This window comes from Scyliorhinus torazame, chromosome 24 (genome assembly GCF_047496885.1).
Source record: "Scyliorhinus torazame isolate Kashiwa2021f chromosome 24, sScyTor2.1, whole genome shotgun sequence".
In the NCBI taxonomy this organism is placed as follows: domain Eukaryota; kingdom Metazoa; phylum Chordata; class Chondrichthyes; order Carcharhiniformes; family Scyliorhinidae; genus Scyliorhinus; species Scyliorhinus torazame.
Window position 1 is genome coordinate 25,253,808 of NC_092730.1, and position 18,822 is coordinate 25,272,629.

Genomic DNA, 18,822 nt, shown 5'->3' on the forward strand with positions numbered 1-18,822 from the left:
CCACTGACAGTGCAGCGCTCCCTCAGTCCTGACCCTCTGACAGTGCAGCACTCCCTCAGTACTGACCCTCTGACAGTGCAGCACTCCCTCAGTACTGACCCTCCGACTGTGCAGCACTCCCTCAGTACTGACCCTCTGACAGTGCAGCACTCCCTCAGTACTGACCCTCCGACTGTGCAGCACTCCCTCAGTACTGACCCTCTGACAGTGCAGCACTCCCTCAATACTGACCCACTTACAGTGCAGCGCTCCCTCAGTACTGACCCTCTGACAGTGCAGCGCTCCCTCAGTACTGACCCTCTGACAGTGCAGCACTCCCTCAGTACTGACCCTCTGACAGTGCAGCACTCCCTCAGTACTGACCCTCTGACAGTGCAGCACTCCCTCAGTACTGACCCTCTGACAGTGCAGCACTCCCTCAGTACTGACCCTCAGACAGTGCAGCGCTCCCTCAGTACTGACCTTCTGACAATGCCGCACTCCCTCAGTACTGACCCTCTGACAGTGCAGCACTCCCTCAGTACTGACCCTCTGACAGTGCGGAACTCGCTCAGTACTGACCCTCTGACAGTGCAGCATTCCCACAGTACTGACCCTCTGACAGTGCGGCACTCCCTCAGTACTGACCCTCAGACAGTGCAGCACTCCCTCAGTACTGACCCTCTGACAGTGCAGCACTCCCTCAGTACTGACCCTCTGACAGTGCAGCACTCCCTCAGTACTGACCCTCTGACAGTGCAGCACTCCCTCAATACTGACCCACTAACAGTGCAGCACTCCCTCAGTACTGACCCTCTGACAGTGCAGCACTCCCTCAGTACTGACCCTCTGACAGTGCAGCACTCCCTCAGTACTGACCCTCAGACAGTGCAGCGCTCCCTCAGTACTGACCCTCTGACAGTGCCGCACTCCCTCAGTACTGACCCTCTGACAGTGCAGCACTCCCTCAGTACTGACCCTCTGACAGTGCGGAACTCGCTCAGTACTGACCCTCTGACAGTGCAGCATTCCCACAGTACTGACCCTCTGACAGTGCGGCACTCCCTCAGTACTGACCCTCAGACAGTGCGGCACTCCCTCAGTACTGACCCTCAGACAGTGCAGCACTCCCTCAGTACTGACCCTCAGACAGTGCAGCACTCCCTCAGTACTGACCCTCTGACAGTGCAGCACTCCCTCAGTACTGACCCTCTGACAGTGTGGCACTCCCTCAGTACTGACCCTCTGACAGTGCAGCACTCCCTCAATACTGACCCACTAACAGTGCAGCACTCCCTCAGTACTGACCCTCTGACAGTGCAGCACTCCCTCAGTACTGACCCTTTGACAGTGCAGCACTCCCTCAGTACTGACCCTCTGACAGTGTGGCACTCCCTCAGTACTGACCCTCTGACAGTGCAGCACTCCCTCAGTACTGACCCTCTGACAGTGCAGCACTCCCTCAGTACTGACCCTCCGACTGTGCAGCACTCCCTCAGTACTGACCCTCTGACAGTGCAGCACTCCCTCAATACTGACCCACTGACAGTGCAGCGCTCCCTCAGTCCTGACCCTCTGACAGTGCAGCACTCCCTCAGTACTGACCCCCTGACAGTGCAGCACTCCCTCAGTACTGACCCTCCGACTGTGCAGCACTCCCTCAGTACTGACCCTCTGACAGTGCAGCACTCCCTCAATACTGACCCACTTACAGTGCAGCGCTCCCTCAGTACTGACCCTCTGACAGTGCCGCACTCCTTCAGTACTGACCCTCTGACAGTGCGGCACTCCCTCAGTACTGACCCTCTGACAGTGCAGCATTCCCACATTACTGACCCTCTGACAGTGCGGCACTCCCTCTACTGACCCTCAGACAATGCAGCACTCCCTCAGTACTGACCCTCTGACAGTGCAGCACTCCCTCAGTACTGACCCTCTGACAGTGTGGCACTCCCTCAGTACTGACCCTCTGACAGTGCGGCACTCCCTCAATACTGACCCACTGACAGTGCAGCACTCCCTCAGTACTGACCCTCTGACAGTGCAGCACTCCCTCAGTACTGACCCTCTGACAGTGCGGCGCTCCCTCAGTACTGACCCTCTGACAGTGCAGCACTCCCTCAGTACTGACCCTCCGACTGTGCAGCGCTCCCTCAGTACTGACCCTCTGACAGTGCAGCGCTCCCTCAGTACAGACCCTCTGACAGTGCGTCACTCCCTCAGAACTGACCCTCTGACAGTGCAGCACTCCCTCAGTACTAACCCTCTGACAGTGCAGCGCTCCCTCAGTACTGACCCTCTGACAGTGCAGCACTCCCTCAGTACAGACCCTCTGACAGTGCGGCGCTCCCTCAACACTGACCCTCTGACAGTGCAGCACTCCCTCAGTACTGACCCTCTGACAGTGCGGCACTCCCTCAGTACTGACCCTCTGACAGTGCAACACTCCCTCAGTACTGACCCTCTGACAGTGCAGCACTCCCTCAGTACTGACCCTCTGACAGAGCAGCGCTCCCTCAGTACTGACCCTCTGACAGTGCGGCACTCCCTCAGTACTGACCCTCTGACAGTGCGGCACTCCCTCAGTACTGACCCTCTGACAGTGCAGCGCTCCCTCAGTACTGACCCTCCGACAGTGCAGCACTCCCTCAGTACTGACCCTCTGACAGTGCGGCGCTCCCTCAGTACTGACCCTCTGACAATGCGGCACTCCCTCAGTACTGACGCTCTGACAGTGCGGCACTCCCTCAGTACTGACCCTCTGACAGTGCAGCGCTCCCTCAGTACTGACGCTCTGACAGTGCAGCACTCCCTCAGTACTGACCCTCTGACAGTGCAGCACTCCCTCAGTACTGACCCTCTGACAGTGCAGCACTCCCTCAGTACTGACCCTTTGACAGTGCGGCACTCCCTCAGTACTGACCCTCTGACAGTGCGGCACTCCCTCAGTACTGACCCTCTGACAGTGCAGCGCTCCCTCAGTACTGACCCTCTGACAGTGCGGCACTCCCTCAGTACTGACCCTCTGACAGTGCAGCACTCCCTCAGTACAGACCCTCTGACAGTGCAGCACTCCCTCAGTACTGACCCTCTGACAGTGCGGCGCTCCCTCAGCACTGACCCTCTGACAGTGCAGCACTCCCTCAGTACTGACCCTCTGACAGTGCGGCACTCCCTCAGTACTGACCCTCTGACAGTGCAGCACTCCCTCAGTACTGACCCTCTGACAGTGCAGCACTCCCTCAGCACTGACCCTCTGACAGTGCAGCACTCCCTCAGTAATGACCCTCTGACAGTGCAGCACTCCCTCAGTACAGACCCTCTGACAGTGCGGCGCTCCCTCAACACTGACCCTCTGACAGTGCAGCACTCCCTCAGTACTGACCCTCTGACAGTGCGGCACTCCCTCAGTACTGACCCTCTGACAGTGCAACACTCCCTCAGTACTGACCCTCTGACAGTGCAGCACTCCCTCAGTACTGACCCTCTGACAGAGCAGCGCTCCCTCAGTACTGACCCTCTGACAGTGCGGCACTCCCTCAGTACTGACCCTCTGACAGTGCGGCACTCCCTCAGTACTGACCCTCTGACAGTGCAGCGCTCCCTCAGTACTGACCCTCCGACAGTGCAGCACTCCCTCAGTACTGACCCTCTGACAGTGCGGCGCTCCCTCAGTACTGACCCTCTGACAATGCGGCACTCCCTCAGTACTGACGCTCTGACAGTGCGGCACTCCCTCAGTACTGACCCTCTGACAGTGCAGCGCTCCCTCAGTACTGACGCTCTGACAGTGCAGCACTCCCTCAGTACTGACCCTCTGACAGTGCAGCACTCCCTCAGTACTGACCCTCTGACAGTGCAGCACTCCCTCAGTACTGACCCTTTGACAGTGCGGCACTCCCTCAGTACTGACCCTCTGACAGTGCGGCACTCCCTCAGTACTGACCCTCTGACAGTGCAGCGCTCCCTCAGTACTGACCCTCTGACAGTGCGGCACTCCCTCAGTACTGACCCTCTGACAGTGCAGCACTCCCTCAGTACAGACCCTCTGACAGTGCAGCACTCCCTCAGTACTGACCCTCTGACAGTGCGGCGCTCCCTCAGCACTGACCCTCTGACAGTGCAGCACTCCCTCAGTACTGACCCTCTGACAGTGCGGCACTCCCTCAGTACTGACCCTCTGACAGTGCAGCACTCCCTCAGTACTGACCCTCTGACAGTGCGGCACTCCCTCAGTACTGACCCTCTGACAGTGCAGCACTCCCTCAGTATGGAACCTCTGACAGTGCAGCACTCCCTCAGTACTGACCCTCTGACAGTGCAGCACTCCCTCAGTACTGACCCTCTGACAGTGCAGCACTCCCTCAGCACTGACCCTCTGAGCCTCGGTTTAGCTCCTGTGCGCCTCTCCCTGTCCTGGATCTGCCTCCGTGCTAATCTGGACCCTTGTGCTTCCCAGGACATGGCCGGACTGCTGAAACCGAACTCCGCTAAGCTGCTGGTCGGAGTGCTCCGAGACCGCTTCCCGGAGATGCCGATCCACGTCCACACCCACGACACCGCGGGCGCCGGAGTCGCCTCCATGTTGGCTGCCGCCGAAGCCGGGGCTGACGTGGTGGACGTGGCCGCGGACTCCATGTCGGGGATGACCTCCCAGCCCAGTCTGGGTGCCATCGTGGCCTGCTGCAAGGGCACCGAGCTGGACACAGGTAGGAGGGCCCGCACCGCCGGGGGAGCCACTGAGAGGGGGGAGTGTGTAAGAGGGCAGGGAGGTGTGTAAATGATGGGGGGAGTGTGTAAGAGGGCAGGGAGGTGTGTAAATGATGGGGGGAGTTTGTAAGGGGCATGGAGAGTGTAAATGATGGGGGGAGTGTGTAAGAGGTGGGGAGGTGTGTAAATGATGGGGGGAGTGTGTAAGAGGTGGGGAGGTGTGTAAATGATGGGGGAGTGTGTAAGGGGTGGGGAGCTGTGTAAAGGATGGGGGAGTGTGTAAGGGTGGGGAGGTGTGTAAATGATGGGGGAGTGTGTAAGGGGACAGGGAGGTGTGTAAATGATGGGGGAGTGTGTAAGGGGTGGGGAGGTGTGTAATGATGGGGGGAGCGTGTAAGAGGGCAGGGAGGTGTGTAAATGATGGGGGGAGTGTGTAAGAGGTGGGGAGGTGTGTAAATGATGGGCGGAGTGTTTAAGCGGGCAGGGAGGTGTGTAAATGATGGGGGGAGTGTGTAAGAGGTGTGGAGGTGTGTAAATGATGGGGGGAGTGTGTAAGGGGCATGGAGAGTGTAAATGATGGGGGAGTGTGTAAGGGGCATGGAGAGTTTGTAAATGATGCGGGGATTGTGTAAGAGGTGGGGAGGTGTGTAAATGATGGGGGGAGTGTGTAAGAGGTGGGGAGGTGTGTAAATGATGGGGGAGTGTGTAAGGGGTGGGGAGGTGTGTAAATAATGGGGGAGTGTGTAAGGGGTGGGGAGCTGTGTAAAGGATGGGGGAGTGTGTAAGGGTGGGGAGGTGTGTAAATGATGGGGGAGTGTGTAAGGGGTGGGGAGGTGTGTCAATGATGGGGGGAGTGTTCCAGAGGTGGGGAGGTGTGTAAATGATGGGGGGAGTGTGTAAGAGGTGTGGAGGTGTATAAATGAAGGGGGAGTGTGTAAATGAAGGGGGAGTGTGTAAGGGGGCAGGGAGGTGTGTAAATGATGGGGGAGTGTGTATGGGGTGGGGAGGTGTGTCAATGATGGGGGAGTGTGTCAGAGGTGGGGAGGTGTGTAAATGATGCAGGGAGTGTGTAAGAGGTGGGGAGGTGTGCAAATAATGGGGGGAGTGTGTAAGGGGCAGGGAGTGTGTAAATGACGGAGTGTGTAAGGGGGCAGGGGGAGTAAATGATTAGGGAAGTGTGTAAGGGGCAGGGAGGTGTGTAAATGATGGGGCAAGTGTGTAAGAGGTGGGGATGTGTGTAAATGATGGGGAGTGTGTAAGGGGCAGGGAGTGTGTAAATGATGGGGGGAGTCTGTAAGAGGGCAGGGAGGTGTGTAAATGATGGGGGGAGTGTGTAAGCGGCACGGAGAGTGTGTAAATGATGGGGGAAGCGTGTCATGGGGGAGTTTGTAAATGATGCGGGGATTGTGTAAGGGTGGGGAGGTGTGTAAATGATGGGGAGTGTGTAAGGGGTGGGGAGGTGTGTAAATAATGGGGGAGTGTGTAAGGGGTGGGGAGGTCTGTAAATGATGGGGGAGTGTGTAAGGGTGGGGAGGTGTGTAAATGGTGGGGGGAGTGTGTAAGGTGGGGAGGTGTGTAAATGATGGGGAGTGTGTAAATGATGGGGAGTGTGTAAGGGGGCAGGGAGGTGTGTAAATGATGGGGGAGTGTGTAAGGGGTGGGGAGGTGTGTCAATGATGGGGGAGTGTGCCAGAGGTGGGGAGGTGTGTAAATGATGGGGGAGTGTGCCAGGTGGGGAGGTGTGTAAATGATGGGGGGAGTGTGTAAGAGGTGGGGAGGTGTGTAAATGATGGGAGAGTGTGTAAGGGGGCAGGGAGGTGTGTAAATGATGGGGGAGCGTGTAAGGGGTGGGGAGGTGTGTCAATGATGGGGGGGAGTGTGTCAAAGGTGGGGAGGTGTGTAAATGATGGGGGAGTGTGTAAGGGGCAGGGAGTGTGTAAATGATGGGGGAGTGTGTAAGGGGGCAGGGAGGCGTGTAAATGATGAGGGAAGTGTGTAAGGGGCAGGGAGGTGTGTAAATGATGGGGGGAGTGTGTAAGAGGTGGGGATGTGTGTAAATGATGGGGGAGTGTGTAAGGGGCATGGAGTGTGTAAATGATAGGGGGAGTGTGTAAGAGGGCAGGGAGGTGTGTTCATGGTGGGGGAGTCTGTAAGAGGGCAGGGAGATGTGTAAATGATGGGGCAGGGTGTAAGGGGCGTGGAGTGTGTAAATGATGGGGGAGTGTGTAAGGGACAGGGAGTGTGTAAATGATGGGGGAGTGTGTCATGGGGAGTGGGGAGGTGTGTAAATGATGGGGGGTATGTAAGGGTGGGGAGGTGTGTAAATGATGGGGGAGTGTGTAAGGGGCAGGGAGTGTGTAAATGATGGGGTGGTGTGTAAGGGGCGGGAAGGTGTGTAAATTATGGGGGGGTGTAAGGGTGGGGAGGTGTGTAAATGATGGGTGAGTGTGTAAGAGATGGGGAGGTGTGTAAATGATGGGGGAGTGTTTAAGGGGTGGGGAGGTGTGTAAATGATGGGGAAGTGTGTAAGGGGCAGGGAGTGTGTAAATGATGGGGGGGTGTAAGGGGTGGGAAGGTGTGTAAATGATGGGGGAGTGTGTAAGGGTGGGGAGGTGTGTAAATGATGGGTGAGTGTGTAAGAGATGGGGAGGCGTGTAAATGATGGGGGAGTGTGTAAGGGGTGGGGAGGTGTGTAAATGATGGGGGAGTGTGTATGGGGCAGGGAGTGAGTAAATGATGGGGGAGTGTGTAAGAGGTGGGGAGGTGTGTAAATGATGGGGGAGTGTGTATGGGACAGGCATGTGTAAATGATGGGGGGAGTGTGTAAGGGGCAGGGAGTGTGTAAATGATGGAGGGAGTGTGTAAGGGGTGGGGAGGTGTGTAAATGATGGGGGAGTGTGTAAGGGGTGGGGAGGTGTGTAAATTATGGGGGGTGTAAGGGGTGGGGAGGTGCATAAATGATGGGGGAGTGTGTAAAGGTGGGGAGGTGTGTAAATGATGGGGGGAGTGTGTAAGGATGGGGAGGTGTGTAAATAATGATGGAGTGTGTAAGGGTGGGGAGGTGTGTAAATGATGGGGGGAGTGTGTAAGGGGTGGGGAGGTGTGTAAATGATGGGGGATGTAAGGCGCAGGGAGTGGGTAAATTATGGGGGGATTGTGTAATGGGTGGGGAGGTGTGTAAATGATGGGGGAGTGTGTAAGGGGTGGGGAGGTGTGGAAATGATGGGGAGTGTGTAAGGGGTGGGGAGGTGTGTAAATGATGGGGGGAGTGTGTAAGAGATGGGGAAGTATGTAAACGATGGGGGGAGTGTGTAAGGTGTGGGGAGGTGTGTAAATGATGGGGATGTAAGGGGCGGGGAGGTGTGTAAATGATGGGGGAGTGTGTAAGGTGTGGGGAGGTCTGTAAATGATGGGAGAGTGTGTAAGGGGTGGGAAGGTGTGTAAATGATGGGGGGAGTGTGTAAGGTGAGGGGAGGTGTGTAAATGATGGGGGGAGCGTGTAAGGTGGGGAGGTGTGTAAATGATGGGGGGAGTGTGTAAGGGACATGGAGTGTGTAAATGATGGGGGGAGTGTGTAAGAGGGCAGGGAGGTGTGTAAATGATGGGGGGAGTGTGTAAGGGGCATGGAGTGTGTAAATGATGGGGGAGTGTGTTCGGGGCAGGGAGTGTGTAAATGATGGGAGGAGTGTAAGGGTGGGGAGGTGTGCAAATGATGGGGGGAGTGTATAAGGGGCAGGGAGTGTGTAAATTATGGGGGAGTGTGTAAGAGATGGGGAGGTGTGTAAATGATGGGGGAGTGTGTAAGTGGCGGGGAGGTGTGTAAATGATGGGGGAGTGTGTAAGGGGCAGAGAGTGTGTAAATGATGGGGGAGTGTGTAAGAGATGGGGAGGTGTGTAAATGATGGGGGAGTGTGTAAGGGGCAGGGAGTGTGTAAATGATGGCGGAGTGTGTAAGGGGCAGGGAGTGTGTAAATGATGGGGGAGTGTGTAAGAGGTGGGGAGGTGTGTAAATGATGGGGGAGTGTGTATGGGGCAGGCATGTGTAAATGATGGGGGGAGTGTGTAAGGGGCAGGGAGTGTGTAAATGATGGAGGGAGTGTGTAAGGGGGCAGGGAGTGTGTAAATGATGGGGGGTGTAAGGGTGGGGAGGTGTGTAAATGATGGGGGAGTGTGTAAGGGGCAGGGAGTGTGTAAATGATGGGGTGGTGTTTAAGGGGTGGGAAGGTGTGTAAATGATGGGGGAGTTTGTAAGGGTGGGGAGGTGTGTAAATGATGGGTGAGTGTGTAAGAGATGGGGAGGTGTGTAAATGATGGGGGAGTGTGTAAGGGGTAGGGAGGTGTGTAAATGATGGGGGGGGGTGTAAGGGGTGGGGGGGTGTGTAAATTATGGGGGATGTAAGGGGTGGGGAGGTGCATAAATGATGGGGGAGTGTGTAAGGGTGGGGAGGTGTGTAAATGATGGGGGGAGTGAGTCAGGATGGGGAGGTGTGTAAATAATGATGGAGTGTGTAAGGGGTGGGGAGGTGTGTAAAAGATGGGGGATGTAAGGCGCAGGGAGTGGGTAAATTATGGGGGGATTGTGTAATGGGTGGGGAGGTGTGTAAATGATGGGGGGAGTGTGTAAGGGGTGGGGAGGTGTGTAAATAATGGGGGGAGTGTGTAAGGGGTGGGGAGGTGTGTAAATGATGGGGAGAGTGTGTAAGAGATGGGGAAGTATGTAAATGATGGGGGGAGTGTGTAAGGGGTGGGGAGGTGTGTAAATGATGGGGATGTAAGGGGTGGGGAGGTGTGTAAATGATGGGGGAGTGTGTAAGGTGTGGGGAGGTGTGTAAATGATGGGAGAGTGTGTAAGGGGTGGGAAGGTGTGTAAATGATGGGGGAGTGTGTAAGGTGTGGGGAGGTGTTTAAATGATGGGGGGAGCGTGTAAGGTGGGGAGGTGTGTAAATGATGGGGGGAGTGTGTAAATGATGGGGGGAGTGTGTAAGAGGACAGGGAGGTGTGTAAATGATGGGGGAGTGTGTAAGGGGCATGGAGTGTGTAAATGATGGGGGAGTGTGTTCGGGGCAGGGAGTGTGTAAATGATGGGAGGTGTGTAAGGGTGGGGAGGTGTGCAAATCATGGGGGGAGTGTGTAAGGGGCAGGGAGTGTGTAAATTATGGGGGAGTGTGTAAGAGATGGGGAGGTGTGTAAATGATGGGGGAGTGTGTAAGTGGCGGGGAGGTGTGTAAATGATGGGTGAGTGTGTAAGGGGCAGAGAGTGTGTAAATGATGGGGGAGTGTGTAAGAGATGGGGAGGTGTGTAAATGATGGGGGAGTGTGTAAGGGGTGGGGAGGTGTGTAAATGATGGGGGAGTGTGTAAGGGGCAGGGAGTGTGTAAATGATGGCAGAGTGTGTAAGAGATGGGGAGGTGTGTAAATGATGGGGGAGTATGTAAGGGGTGGGGGGGGTGTAAATGATGGGCGAGTGTGTATGGGGCAGGGAGTGTGTAAATGATGGGGGAGTGTGTAAGAGGTGGGGAGGTGTGTCAATGATGGGGGAGTGTGTATGGGGCAGGCATGTGTAAATGATGGGGGGAGTGTGTAAGGGGCAGGGAGTGTGTAAATGATGGAGGGAGTGTGTAAGAGATGGGGAGGTGTGTAAATGATGGGGGAGTGTGTAAGGGGTGGAGAGGTGTGTAAATGATGGGGGAGTGTGTAAGGGGTGGGGAGGTGTGTAAATTATGGGGGATGTAAGGGGTGGGGAGGTGCATAAATGATGGGGGAGTGTGTAAGGGTGGGAGGTGTGTAAATGATGGGGGGAGTGTGTCAGGGTGGGGAGGTGTGTAAATAATGATGGAGTGTGTAATGGTGGGGAGGTGTGTAAATGATGGGGGGAGTGTGTAAGGGGTGGGGAGGTGTGTAAATGATGGGGGGTGTAAGGCGCAGGGAGTGGGTAAATTATGGGGGGATTGTGTAATGGGTTGGGAGGTGTGTAAATGATGGGAGGAGTGTGTAAGGGGTGGGGAGGTGTGTAAATAATGGGGGGAGTGTGTAAGGGGTGGGGAGGTGTGTAAATGATGGGGAGTGTGTAAGGGGTGGGGAGGTGTGTAAATGATGGGGGGAGTGTGTAAGAGATGGGGAAGTATGTAAATGATGGGGAGAGTGTGTAATGGTGGGGAGGTGTGTAAATGATGGGGATGTAAGGGGTGGGGAGGTGTGTAAATGATGGGGGAGTGTGTAAGGTGTGGGGAGGTGTGTAAATGATGGGAGAGTGTGTAAGGGGTGGGGAGGTGTGTAAATGATGGGGGAGTGTGTAAGGTGTGGGGAGGTGTGTAAATGATGGGGGAGCGTGTAAGGTGGGGAGGTGTGTAAATGATGGGAGGAGTGTGTAAATGATGGGGGGAGTGTGTAAGAGGACAGGGAGGTGTGTAAATGATGGGGGGAGTGTGTAAGGGGCATGGAGTGTGTAAATGATGGGGGAGTGTGTTCGGGGCAGGGAGTGTGTAAATGATGGGAGGAGTGTAAGGGTGGGGAGGTGTGCAAATGATGGGGGGAGTGTGTAAGGGGCAGGGAGTGTGTAAATTATGGGGCAGTGTGTAAGAGATGGGGAGGTGTGTCAATGATGGGGGAGTGTGTAAGGGGTGGGGAAGGTGTGTAAATGATGGGGGAGTGTGTAAGGGGCAGGGAGTGTGTAAATGATAGCGGAGTGTGTAAGGGGCAGGGAGTGTGTAAATGATGGGGGAGTGTGTCAGAGGTGGGAGGTGTGTAAATGATGGGGGAGTGTGTAAGGGGCAGGGAGTGTGTAAATGATGGGGGGAGTGTGTAAGGGGCCGGGAGTGTGTAAATGATGGGGGGAGTGTGTAAGGGGGCAGGGAGTGTGTAAATGATGGGGGGAGTGTGTAAGGGGGCAGGGAGGTGTGTAAATTATGGGGGTATTGTGTAATGGTTGGGGAGGTGTGTAAATGATGGGGGAGTGTGTAAGGGGTGGGGAGGTGTGTAAATAATGGGGGGAGTGTGTAAGGGGTGGGAGGTGTGTAAATGATGGGGGGCGTGTGTAAGGGTGGGGAGGTGTGTAAATGATGGGGGGTGTATGGGCAGGGAGTGTGTAAATGATGGGGGGAGTGTGTAAGGGGGCAGAGAATGTATAAATGATGGGGGGAGTGTGTAAGGGGGCAGGGAGATGTGTAAATGATGGGGCGAGTGTGTATTGGCTGGGGAGGTGTGTAAATGATGGGGGGTTAAGGTGGGGAGGTGTGTAAATGATGGGGGGAGTGTAAGGGGTGGGGAGGTGTGTAAATGATGGGGGAGTGTGTAAGCAGTGGGCAGGTGTGTAAATGATGGGGGAGTGTGTAAGGTGTGGGGAGGAGTGTAAATGATGGGGGAGTGTGTAAGAGTGGGGGGTGTAAATGATGGGGGCAGTGTGTAAGGGGTGGGGAGGTGTGTAAATGATGGGGAGAGTGTGTAAGAGATGGGGAAGTATGTAAATGATGGGGGGAGTGTGTAAGGGGTGGGGAGGTGTGTAAATGATGGGGATGTAAGGGGTGGGGAGGTGTGTAAATGATGGGGGAGTGTGTAAGGTGTGGGGAGGTGTGTAAATGATGGGAGAGTGTGTAAGGGGTGGGAAGGTGTGTAAATGATGGGGGAGTGTGTAAGGTGTGGGGAGGTGTTTAAATGATGGGGGGAGCGTGTAAGGTGGGGAGGTGTGTAAATGATGGGGGGAGTGTGTAAATGATGGGGGGAGTGTGTAAGAGGACAGGGAGGTGTGTAAATGACGGGGGAGTGTGTAAGGGGCATGGAGTGTGTAAATGATGGGGGAGTGTGTTCGGGGCAGGGAGTGTGTAAATGATGGGAGGAGTGTAAGGGTGGGGAGGTGTGCAAATGATGGGGGGAGTGTGTAAGAATCAGGGAGTGTGTAAATTATGGGGGAGTGTGTAAGAGATGGGGAGGTGTGTAAATGATGGGGGAGTGTGTAAGTGGCGGGGAGGTGTGTAAATGATGGGTGAGTGTGTAAGGGGCCGGGAGTGTGTAAATGCTGGGGGGAGTGTGTAAGGGGGCAGGGAGTGTGTAAATGATGGGGGGAGTGTGTAAGGGGGCAGGGAGGTGTGTAAATTATGGGGGTATTGTGTAATGGTTGGGGAGGTGTGTAAATGATGGGGGAGTGTGTAAGGGGTGGGGAGGTGTGTAAATAATGGGGGGAGTGTGTAATGGGTGGGAGGTGTGTAAATGATGGGGGGCGTGTGTAAGGGTGGGGAGGTGTGTAAATGATGGGGGGTGTATGGGCAGGGAGTGTGTAAATGATGGGGGGAGTGTGTAAGGGGGCAGAGAATGTATAAATGATGGGGGGGAGTGTGTAAGGGGGCAGGGAGATGTGTAAATGATGGGGCGAGTGTGTATTGGCTGGGGAGGTGTGTAAATGATGGGGGGTTAAGGTGGGGAGGTGTGTAAATGATGGGGGGAGTGTAAGGGGTGGGGAGGTGTGTAAATGATGGGGGAGTGTGTAAGCAGTGGGCAGGTGTGTAAATGATGGGGGAGTGTGTAAGGTGTGAGGAGGAGTGTAAATGATGGGGGAGTGTGTAAGAGTGGGGGGTGTAAATGATGGGGGCAGTGTGTAAGGGGTGGGGAGGTGTGTAAATGATGGGGAGAGTGTGTAAGAAATGGGGAAGTATGTAAATGATGGAGGAGTGTGTAAGGGGTGGGGAGGTGTGTAAATGATGGGGATGTAAGGGGTGGGGAGGTGTGTAAATGATGGGGGAGTGTGTAAGGTGTGGGGAGGTGTGTAAATGATGGGAGAGTGTGTAAGGGGTGGGAAGGTGTGTAAATGATGGGGGAGTGTGTAAGGTGTGGGGAGGTGTTTAAATGATGGGGGGAGCGTGTAAGGTGGGGAGGTGTGTAAATGATGGGGGGAGTGTGTAAATGATGGGGGGAGTGTGTAAGAGGACAGGGAGGTGTGTAAATGACGGGGGAGTGTGTAAGGGGCATGGAGTGTGTAAATGATGGGGGAGTGTGTTCGGGGCAGGGAGTGTGTAAATGATGGGAGGAGTGTAAGGGTGGGGAGGTGTGCAAATGATGGGGGGAGTGTGTAAGAAGCAGGGAGTGTGTAAATTATGGGGGAGTGTGTAAGAGATGGGGAGGTGTGTAAATGATGGGGGAGTGTGTAAGTGGCGGGGAGGTGTGTAAATGATGGGTGAGTGTGTAAGGGGCAGAGAGTGTGTAAATGATGGGGGAGTGTGTAAGAGATGGGGAGGTGTGTAAATGATGGGGGGGTGTGTAAGGGGTGGGGAGGTGTGTAAATGATGGGGGAGTGTGTAAGGGGCAGGGAGTGTGTAAATGATGGCAGAGTGTGTAAGAGATGGGGAGGTGTGTAAATGATGGGGGAGTATGTAAGGGGTGGGGGGGTGTAAATGATGGGGGAGTGTGTATGGGGCAGGGAGTGTGTAAATGATGGGGGAGTGTGTAAGAGGTGGGGAGGTGTGTCAATGATGGGGGAGTGTGTATGGGGCAGGCATGTGTAAATGATGGGGGGAGTGTGTAAGGGGCAGGGAGTGTGTAAATGATGGAGGGAGTGTGTAAGAGATGGGGAGGTGTGTAAATGATGGGGGAGTGTGTAAGGGGTGGAGAGGTGTGTAAATGATGGGGGAGTGTGTAAGGGGTGGGGAGGTGTGTAAATTATGGGGGATGTAAGGGGTGGGGAGGTGCATAAATGATGGGGGAGTGTGTAAGGGTGGGAGGTGTGTAAATGATGGGGGGAGTGTGTCAGGATGGGGAGGTGTGTAAATAATGATGGAGTGTGTAAGGGTGGGGAGGTGTGTAAATGATGGGGGGAGTGTGTAAGGGGTGGGGAGGTGTGTCAATGATGGGGGGTGTACGGCGCAGGGAGTGGGTAAATTATGGGGGGATTGTGTAATGGGTTGGGAGGTGTGTAAATGATGGGAGGAGTGTGTAAGGGGTGGGGAGGTGTGTAAATAATGGGGGGAGTGTGTAAGGGGTGGGGAGGTGTGTAAATGATGGGGAGTGTGTGAGGGGTGGGGAGGTGTGTAAATGATGGGGGAGTGTGTAAGAGATGGGGAAGTATGTAAATGATGGGGAGAGTGTGTAATGGTGGGGAGGTGTGTAAATGATGGGGATGTAAGGGGTGGGGAGGTGTGTAAATGATGGGAGAGTGTGTAAGGGGTGGGAAGGTGTGTAAATGATGGGGGAGTGTGTAAGGTGTGGGGAGGTGTGTAAATGATGGGGGAGCGTGTAAGGTGGGGAGGTGTGTAAATGATGGGGGGAGTGTGTAAATGATGGGGGGAGTGTGTAAGAGGACAGGGAGGTGTGTAAATGATGGGGGGAGTGTGTAAGGGGCATGGAGTGTGTAAATGATGGGAGGAGTGTAAGGGTGGGGAGGTGTGCAAATGATGGGGGGGAGTGTGTAAGGGGCAGGGAGTGTGTAAATTATGGGGGAGTGTGTAAGAGATGGGGAGGTGTGTAAATGATGGGGGAGTGTGTAAGTGGCGGGGAGGTGTGTAAATGATGGGGGAGTGTGTAAGGGGCAGAGAGTGTGTAAATGATGGGGGAGTGTGTAAGAGATGGGGAGGTGTGTCAATGATGGGGGAGTGTGTAAGGGGTGGGGAAGGTGTGTAAATGATGGGGGAGTGTGTAAGGGGCAGGGAGTGTGTAAATGATAGCGGAGTGTGTAAGGGGCAGGGAGTGTGTAAATGATGGGGGAGTGTGTCAGAGGTGGGAGGTGTGTAAATGATGGGGGAGTGTGTAAGGGGCAGGGAGTGTGTAAATGATGGGGGGAGTGTGTAAGGGGCAGGGAGTGTGTAAATGATGGGGGGAGTGTGTAAGGGGGCAGGGAGTGTGTAAATGATGGGGGGAGTGTGTAAGGGGGCAGGGAGGTGTGTAAATGATGGGGGGCGTGTGTAAGGGTGGGGAGGTGTGTAAATGATGGGGGGTGTATGGGCAGGGAGTGTGTAAATGATGGGGGGAGTGTGTAAGGGGGCAGAGAATGTATAAATGATGGGGGGAGTGTGTAAGGGGGCAGGGAGATGTGTAAATGATGGGGCGAGTGTGTATTGGCTGGGGAGGTGTGTAAATGATGGGGGGTTAAGGTGGGAGGTGTGTAAATGATGGGGGGAGTGTAAGGGGTGGGGAGGTGTGTAAATGATGGGGGTGTGTGTAAGCAGTGGGCAGGTGTGTAAATGATGGGGAAGTGTGTAAGGTGTGGGGAGGTGTGTAAATGATGGGGGAGTGTGTAAGAGTGGGGGGTGTAAATGATGGGGGCAGTGTGTATGGGGTGGGGAGGTGTGTAAATGATGGGGGAAGTGTGTAAGGGTGGGAAGGTGTGTAAATGATGGAGGAGTGTGTAAGGGGTGGGGAGGTGTGTAAATGATGGGGGGTGTCAGTGTGGGGAGGTGTGTAAATGATGGGGTGAGTGTGTAAGGTGTGGGGAGGTGTGTAAATGATGGGGGAGTGTGTAAGGATTGGGAGGTGTGTAAATGATGGGGGAGTGTGTAAGGGTGGGGAGGTGTGTAAATGATGGGGGAGTGTGTAAGGGGCAGGGAGTGTGTAAATGATGGGGGAGTGTGTAAGGGTGGGGAGGTGTGTAAATGATGGGGGGAGTGTGTAAGGGTGGGGAGGTGTGTAAATGATGGGGGGAGTGTGTAAGATTTCAGGGTGGTGGGGAGGAAGTCCGGCCCCTATACTGCCAGAAGTACCTCTCTATCCCCATCCTATCCACGTGTTTGTCGAGATGCCTTTTGAACGCCGTTAATGTATCTGCTTCCGCAACCTCCCCTGGCAACGCGTTCCAGGCACTCACCACCCTCCGTGTAAAAAACCTGCCTCGCACATCTCCTCTAAACTGTGCCCCACGGACCTTAAACCTCTGCCCCCTGGTGACTGACCCCTCCGCCCTGGGAAAGAGTTCCTGCCCATCCACTCTATCCATGCCCCTCATAATCTTGTAGACCTCTATCAGGTCGCCCCTCAACCTCCGTCTTTCTAATGAAAACAGTCCGAGTCTATTCAGCCTCTCTGCATAGCTAACACCCTCCAGACCAGGCAACCTCCTGGTAAACCTCCTCTGCACCCTCTCCAAAGCCTCCACATCCTTCTGGTAGTGTGGCGACCAGAATTGTGCGCAATATTCCGAGTGCGGCCTTACCAAGGTTCGTTACAACTGCAGCGTGTGGTGGGCTGTGGGCCTGCGTATCAGTAACATGGAGGGGTAGCCCTGTGTAAATGACACAGGGACTGTGTGAGTCTGCGTACCAGGAAGGTGCACGGGCCTGTGTATCGGTGAGGGTGGGGTGGCGAGTCTGTGTAACTTATACCCAACTGAATTTCAGCTTTGGGAGGCTCCTGGAGGGCTTCGCGACCCGTCTGCTGATTGTGGGTTACTCAAACTCCCAAACCTTTGAGCTGCGGGTGTCATTTAATCCCAACCGGTTGCTGTTTGCCAAACAATCTCAATTCCGGCCCTCTCTGCCCCCTGTCCCCGGGCTGGGCGCCTCTCTCAACAGCCGCCACATCGAACTGGGATCCTCCTCGCCCTCTTCCTCGCTTCCTCTTCTTCATTCGGCTGGCCCAGCTGTCTGTCTCTCGCCATGCTCCTCGCCCGACCTCACACCCGCTTGCCGCAGTTTGGCGATCTGCTCGCACCGCAGCATCGCCCCCCCCCACCCCCCCGGTGCCAAGCCCGGGTGGTAACGATCTGCATGCCAGTGTATCGGGGCGTCAGCTCCCCCACCTGAGCTTCTCTCCCAGCGCCGCCTCAAACAAGGCAACCAGCGGTGAGAACATTAACCTTTAAAATTCTCCGCAGCGTCATCAAAATTCCGCCTCCTACTTTTTTCTTTCCCTCCAATCCGAGGCGTGGTTTGCAAGGTTTCTACCCGATGCGGGCGTGGCAACGGCAGCAATGAGCAGCTGCGGGATTCGAACCGTCAAGATCACCTCACATTCACTCCCGTTTAGACCCAATGGGAACCCGACTGACGCTGACGGCAGGAACCAGGGGCGGGATTCTCCGCAAACTGGCGCGATGTCCGCTACCCGGCCCCAGAAATGGCGCGGATCACTCCGACGTCGGGCTGCCCCAAAGGTGCGGAAGGCTCCGGTGGGCCCCAATCGCGGGATTCACGCTAGCCCCCGGCGGGGGGTCGGAGAATCGCGCCCCAGGTCTCCATCCTCAGCAAGTAGTCAGTGTTTTAGAACATAGAACATAGAACACACAGTGCTGAAGGAGGCCATTCGGCCCATCGAGTCTACACCGACCCACTTAAGCCCTCACTTCCACCCTATCCCCGTATCCCAATAACCCCTCCTAACCTTTTTGGTCACTCAGGGCAATTTAGCGCGGCCAATCCACCTAACCTGCACATCTTTGGACTGAGAGGGGAAACCGGAGCACCCGGAGGAAACCCACGCAGACACTGGGGAGAACGTGCAGACTCAGCACAGACAGTGACCCAGCGGGGAATCGAACCTGGGACCCTGGCGCTGTGAAGCCACATTGCTAAACACTTGTGCTATCATGCTGCCCAATGACATCCTCTTCCTGTGACTGAGTGAGCATCACCTCCTCTCTTTCCCTCTCCCTCCCCCTCTCTCTCTCTCTATTTCTCCATCGCTCTCTCTATCTCTGGGCTAGATTCCTCCGCCCCGCCCGCTGCAAGGTCGCCACGGGTAGGGACGCGGACCCTGTGAAGGTCCTTTGACATCGGGGCGGGAATTGCCGGTCACCCAGCAGGCACGGCTGCAGAATCTCACTCTCTCTCTCTCTATCTCTCTATCTTTCCCTTTATCTCTCTTAATCTCCCTCTGGAGGGAGTGAATGTTTGTGGATGGGATGCCGATCAAGCGGGGCTGCTTTGACCTGGATGGTGTCGAGCTTCTTGAGTGTCGTTGGGAGCCGCGCTCATCCAGGCGAGTGGGCAGGGACAGGGTCTGAACATAAGAACTAGGAGCAGGAGTAGGCCATCTGGCCCCTCGAGCCTGCTCCACCATTCAATGAGATCATGGCTGATCTTTTGTGGACTCAGCTCCACTTTCCGGCCCGAATACCATAACCCTTAATCCCTTTATTCTTCAAAAAACGATCTTTCTTTATCTTAAAAACATTTAATGAAGGAGCCTCTACTGCTTCACTGGGCAAGGAATTCCATAGA

General features: G+C 55.2%; 1 protein-coding gene across 1 annotated transcript in view; it reads left to right on the plus strand.

Annotated features, from left to right (window-relative positions):
• LOC140400218 (pyruvate carboxylase, mitochondrial-like) overlaps nucleotides 1-18,822 on the plus strand; it is a 606,247-nt gene that overhangs the window by 397,881 nt on the left and 189,544 nt on the right. The window contains exon 7 of the mRNA XM_072489687.1: nucleotides 4,439-4,688. Coding sequence (XP_072345788.1) covers nucleotides 4,439-4,688 — 250 coding nt within the window. The remainder of the gene's footprint in view (nucleotides 1-4,438; nucleotides 4,689-18,822) is intronic.